We start from the raw sequence: 6,045 nt of genomic DNA, 5'->3' as shown, positions 1-6,045 counted from the left end.
ACACACACCAGGAATTGATTACCGAAACTCATGACTCTGATTTAGCTGTTCTGTAATGTCGACCTTCTACAGGATTTCGTGTAGCCCAGGCTAGCCTGGAACTGCTGCTCATCCTGGCTCTACTTCCCAAGTGCTGGGATTACAGGCTGGGATTGCCCAGGCTTTTGTTGTTGCTTTGGGTTTTGTTGTTGTTGTTATTGTTATTTTGAGATGGGGGTCTCATTATGTAGTCCTGGCTGGCCTACAACTAACTACATCTAGAACTTGCTACGTAGACCAGGCTGACCTGCCCCTGCCTCCTGAGTGCTGGGATTAAAGGCGTGCATCACCATGCCCAACTCCACTTTGGGTTTTTAAGGCAGAATTTGACTGTAGCCCAGGCAACTCACTGTCCTCTGGCCTCCATGTCTGTGGTACTAGATTAAAGGTGTGTGTCACTACACCCAGCAAATGCTTTCTCGTAACTGAAGGACTGGGGATTCCTACTCACTCTGCAGCAAAACTGTTTTCCATGGGTTTCGTTTTCTATCACAATGGTGCAGGTAAGATCGGGAAATGCAGGCCATTCCAGTTCCGTTGATGCTGTCCCTCAACCCGTCCTGTGTGGGTGACTAGCTAGGTGGGGCTGCTCACCGTGTCCAGTGAGGCGGCTGCCCTCATGTCAGGAAGGAACCCCACATCCAGCACATGGAGCAAGAAGTCCTGGTTCTCAATGCCATACACTCGGTCCAGGAAAAGCACCATGGATGCCTTGTGGTCAGGCACGAAGGAAGCAGACATCTTTGGCTGTACCAGTGCCCCATCTACGGGCAAGGGGGGTGGGGTGTTGTTAGCATGTGTTTCTCTCCCCTTGCTCCCTCCCAGCACCACTCCCTTGACATCTCCTGCCCCATCTACCTTTGCCCAGGGTGGGGATCTGCAGTGGGAGGCTGATGATGCCCACAAGGTCATCCAAGGGCACAAGGGAACGAAGGATGGCTCGGATCCTCAGGGCCTCACCCTTTCCGGCTTGGATCAGCTGGAGATGGTGGACAGAATAGGCAAAATATCAGACAGCTCTGACCCACTTGGGCACTGTTCTGTTCCAACCACTCTTGACACGCTGATGGTAAAGCAAGCCTCCCTTTGTGTGTATGCGTTGTATGCATATGTGTGCACATGTATGTGCATGTGTATGCAAGTACGTGGGCTTGCTCCTACACCTCCGAGTGAAGATCCAAGTTGATGCCAGGTGTCTTTCTTTCCCTATTGCTCTTCCCTTGTTTTTTGAGACCGGGTCTCAATGAACCGGAAGCTCATTGTTCCAGTTAACTTGGCTGTCCAGTGAACCCTGGTGATGCCATTTTTTCTGGCCATTGTTTCTTTTTTGGAGGGAAGTGTTTTGTTTTGAGACAGGATCTCCTTGTTATATAGCCCCGGCTGCCCTGGAACTTGTTATGTAGGCCAGGCTGGGCTGTAACTCAGAGATCCACCTGCCTCTACCTCTTGAGTGTTAAGACTAAAGGCATCCCCCCATCCCTGGCTCTTTATTTTGGCTTATTAGGGGGTGCATATGCTATGGTGTGCATGTGGGGGTCAGAACACAATGAATGGGAGCAGGTTTTCTCCTTCTAGCACAGGAGTCCTGGTGACTGAAATCAGGTTAGTGGCAGGCACCTTTACACACTGAGCTGGTAGCCCCTTGTTTGGTTTTTGAGGCAAGGCCTCACGTGTCCAAGTTGCTGTGTAGCCAAAGATGACCCTGAACTTCTGACCTTCTGGATATTACCTTCCCAGTCCTGGATGACTGGCCTGGTCCACTGCACACAGCAGTGTTGAGACAGGGTCTTGTTATGTCGTGCAGGGTAGCCTCAAGCTCCCAGTACTCATGCCTTTACAGTGCTGTGACCATAGGGGGGTGTGACAGGGCTCAAGTCTCATTGATGACCATCTGTGTGCACCTTCTCCACCCCTCCCCCAGTCCTCTGAGTCTCCACTCCATTTCCTCCACTGGGCTCCATGGGATGGGGCCTGAGGATGTCCTGGTCATGAGTGTGTGGGACCACATCCACAGTGAGCTCTATGAATGTTGCCTGGGGCCTGAAGGCTGGCCACTCACACCCAAGCCTTTCCCAGCCCACCTGACCTCCCAGGGCTCACATGCATCTCAGGTGCACAGCGTCCCAGCAGGTCGATCAAGGCAGCATAGAAGGACATGATGGCATGTCCCAGGTGCACCCGGTTTTCCTCTGGAGGCTCCTCACCAAAGCTGCAGGGGAGAAAGTGGTGGTGGGAGGGGTCCAGGGACATGGTAGTGGTGGTTACCATACTGCGAAGGAGACAGGGACTCACTGCTCACGTCGCCGGTCCCTGCGGACACCTGGTCCATCCCGTGCAGGGTCCTCGGAGATGCGGATGGCCTCCTCTATGGCAGCCAGCAGCCCTGAGCCACCCTCGCCCCTCAAGGCAGGTCCGAAGCACTCAGGTTTTCGGATCAACAGCCGCACCACAACATTAGCGTTCTCTTCCACACTCTCACCTGGTGCCCAGAAAGGTCAAGAGAGCTCTTGAGAGGACGCCCACGGAACCCCAGAACCCAGCACACCCAAAGATAACGTCAGGTCCTGTTGACCCTCAGACACACTTAGGGGGATCCCCTTGGGGAGGCCATAAGCTCAGGGTATGGATGTCTTTAGAGCGAGGCTTTAGCCAGTGACCACACACCTCCCACCTCGCCTCACCATTGACAAAGACGGCAAAGCGTAGGAAGTCCAGGTAGCGTTCACCCCCACAGGGATTCCACCCGATGTCAGGATATCCTTTGGCCAGGAGCATGGAGCAGCTTTGTAAGCCGCAGCCTGCCAGGTATGACACAACCTGCAATGCAGAGGGAGCTCAGCCCAAGACTACTCTCCTCCCTACGGTTCAGGCTTACTATCCTCAGCCCCACACACCTCCAGGTCCTCAGCAAGCTAACCCTAGGCTTATCTGCCTCAGCTCCATCTATGCTGTCCCCTTCCTGAGCATTCTTCACCCCCCCCAGCCCTCCCCATAAACATGAGTCAGGTTATTCTTTCATGCCCATCACCTGGGATAAGATGCCGCATCCTTCCTACAGCCTCCAGGACCCCATGTGATGTCCATGACATCACCGTTCACCGCTCCACCTCCACTGCCTTTATCCCAGCCAGGGCTGCTCCAGGGACCCTGCATTGCCCCTGCCCCTGAGGTCTATCTGGCTCCTAGATCATTCTGAGCTTTATTCAAATTTCACTTTCTCTAACCATCTCTCCAGCCCCTTTCCCTAAAACAAGGTCTCTCTGTGAAGCCCTGCCAGCCTGGAACTCACTCTGTGGACCAGGCTGGACTCAGACTCACAGAGGTCTGCCTGCCTCTGCCTCTGAGTACTGGGATTCCATCTGACTTATAAATGCTTTTAAGGACGAACTCATTAGTGCTCCACAAAATCATGATTACGTAATCACCAAGCAGACTGAATGACAGAGGTCAGATGACACGGTCCCTTTTCCAGGTCACTTAGTTAGGGAGTGGAACCACTGACTTTAGTTGCTGAACCCAAAGCCTCCTGGAGCCCCATTTGGCCTTGACAAGCACCAAGGCCACCCAGTGGGGATGTGTAGCCTATAGAACTGCTCCCAGCCCCTTTCGTCAGCCGCTGCTGGTGGCCCTTCCATGCTAGTTTCCTCTGATTGGGCCCTGGGACGTCTAACGTCAGTCTGAACGGGGTCATCAGAGACAGCACGTGCCCACACAGACAGGCATGGCTAGGCTTCCTCCCGCCACACCTTTTCCAGGTCTTGCTCTTGCAATGCCAAGGCCAGCTCGTTGTTGTCAATGACAGAAGCAGCTGCCACATCCAGGGGCGTGGAGCCCTGCATGCCTGTGGGGACCAAGAGTGATCAGAATGAATTTGGGGGATGTATTGCTGGGTTCCCACTCTTTTTCAAAGAGTTATGCGTATCCCGTATGTGGTGTGTATGTTTGTGTGTGTTTGTGTGTGTGTGTTTGAGTGTGTGTTTGAGTGTGTGTGTATGTGTGTGTACAGGTAGACACAGAGGCCAGAAGAGGGCGCCAGATCCTTTGGGGCTGGAGTTACAGGTGGTTGTGAGTCACATAATATGATGCTGGTATCTGAACTCTGGTCCTCCTGATAGAGCGATAAGTGCTCTTAACCCCTCCCCAGACTTGATGGCGCCACCTCCTCTGGGAAGCCCTTCCTCACCACCCCTTTCCACAATGGGCTAAGCTGGTCTGTGCTTTTCCCTCTGGGCTGATGGAGTCTGAGACTGAGCTTTATTCCCTGGCTGTTGTGTGAGCTGTGGGTCTGTCAGCGTTGTCTTTGTCGGCATCCTAATTGCTTTTTGGGGTGGGGGAGAGTAGGGGGTGAGATAGAGTCTCATGTAGCCCAGGCTGGCCTCAAACTTGTTATGTACTGAGAATCACTCTATGGCCTCTGGGTTTCTCACCCAGGCCAATGCCACTGTTCTCCAGCAGGTAGCTCAGGTGGTCAAACATGGAGCGCTGGTTCTGCCGGCTGATCCGGCAGAAGTAGCAGAGGAACCGGCAGCAGCTTGTCACCATCTTGGGGAAGCGTATCTCCTGCAGGGGGTAGGAGGGAGGGCCAGCGGTGAGTGCCCACACTCTGTGTCCCCTCCCTGAGCTCCTGCCCCCATCCAGGCTCCTCACCTTCGACTCACCACCCCCAAGGACGTTCACCATGACCTCCATGACGGTTTCGTGCATGCCCAGCGCTCTCATCAGGTTTGGGTGCTGGTAGAAGACTTTGTTATTCATGATGTTCCTGTGAGCAGACAGAGTGGGGAGGGGTTTAGCACAGCCTGGGGGTGGGTGGAGCACATCCAGGGAGAGCCACGGTCACCATGGTGATAACAGTCTGCGCTCTCTATGTGCCTTTTGCAGATCCAAATTCATCCATCCTTTTTGGTTTGTTTTGTTTTAGTTAGGTTTTGAGACAATATCTCACTCTGGTACCTCAGGCTGTCCTAAACTATGTAGCCCAGGCTGGCCTAGAGTTCACAGTCATCCTCCTGGATCCTGCCTCCCAAATGTGAGGTGACAGGTATGAGCCACAACCTAGCTCTTTACCCATCCTCTTATCCACTCTGGGAGACCATCTCACCAGTCTCATTATTAATATTTATTATTATTATTGCAAAACAGGGTCTTACTCTATATCCCAGGTTTGTGTAGCCCAAGATTGCCTGGAACTCAAGATCCTCCTGCCTCAGCTTCCTGAATGCCACCCCAAACTTGCTATCTTGTTACTATAAGCACAAGTGACCCGAAGCCTCATGGTCACTCTGTGCAGGGTATTGCCGTTCCCTTTGTTACAGGAGAAGACTCTAAGCTCAGAAATAGCAAAGGTGCCAAGAGTCCCACAGTGACCAGAAGCTGTTAGGACACTGTGGGAAGGACGGCAAAGCACCTGCTAGCCGGCAGGGGGCGCACTCACCCGATGCTCTGGATCATGAGGTTTTCCTCCTGGGGACCCATCTGCACAATGAGCAGCGAGCGGATCTGGCCCAGGCACTCCAGCAGGCTCATGGTGTCCTCCACCGAGGACGGCGAGATCGTGTAGGCCCTGGGCAAGGCGCGCAGCAGCTCACCGAGCCCATCGTATTGTCGGTGCAGGAGACTGAACATGGCACGAACCAGCTCAGGGCTCTGAATGAAGTCCTCCTGCGCCCAGCGCACCACCGTGTGGGACACCAGCTCCTGCAAAGACTCTGAGAAGAGGTTGGGACACTAGGCTGTGGCTTTGAACCGGAAGAGAGGGAAGCCTTTCTCCGTCACTAACTGCCTTGTCTTCCACTTGCCACAAGCACATGGATCCAGATAAATTTTCTATTGTCCCAAGAATCAATCTCTTTCTCCCTCTCTGCCTCCCTCCCTCCCACCTCTCTCCCACCCTTCCTATTCTTTCTTCCTCTCTCTCTCTCCCTCCCTCCCTCCTTCCTCTGGACTCTGCAGTCACCTGTACTCATGCACATAAACACACACACACACACACACACACACACACAC

At 53.5% G+C, this 6,045-nt stretch overlaps 1 protein-coding gene across 1 annotated transcript in view; it reads right to left on the bottom strand.

The window, feature by feature from the left end:
- The window catches only part of LOC101991252 (ryanodine receptor 1), a gene marked incomplete at its 5' end in the record, with an annotated part of 90,102 nt that overhangs the window by 66,698 nt on the left and 17,359 nt on the right, over positions 1-6,045 (bottom strand). Inside the window, 9 exons of the mRNA XM_005371303.2 lie at positions 634-803; positions 898-1,018; positions 2,140-2,248; positions 2,332-2,518; positions 2,721-2,856; positions 3,786-3,880; positions 4,467-4,599; positions 4,687-4,801; positions 5,474-5,747. Of these exons, the coding sequence (XP_005371360.1) occupies positions 634-803; positions 898-1,018; positions 2,140-2,248; positions 2,332-2,518; positions 2,721-2,856; positions 3,786-3,880; positions 4,467-4,599; positions 4,687-4,801; positions 5,474-5,747 (1,340 nt within the window). The remainder of the gene's footprint in view (positions 1-633; positions 804-897; positions 1,019-2,139; positions 2,249-2,331; positions 2,519-2,720; positions 2,857-3,785; positions 3,881-4,466; positions 4,600-4,686; positions 4,802-5,473; positions 5,748-6,045) is intronic.

This window comes from Microtus ochrogaster, unplaced genomic scaffold (genome assembly GCF_000317375.1).
Source record: "Microtus ochrogaster isolate Prairie Vole_2 unplaced genomic scaffold, MicOch1.0 UNK103, whole genome shotgun sequence".
Taxonomy (NCBI): domain Eukaryota; kingdom Metazoa; phylum Chordata; class Mammalia; order Rodentia; family Cricetidae; genus Microtus; species Microtus ochrogaster.
Note: the sequence above shows the minus strand (reverse complement) of the source record. Positions and strands in the feature narration are given on the sequence as shown.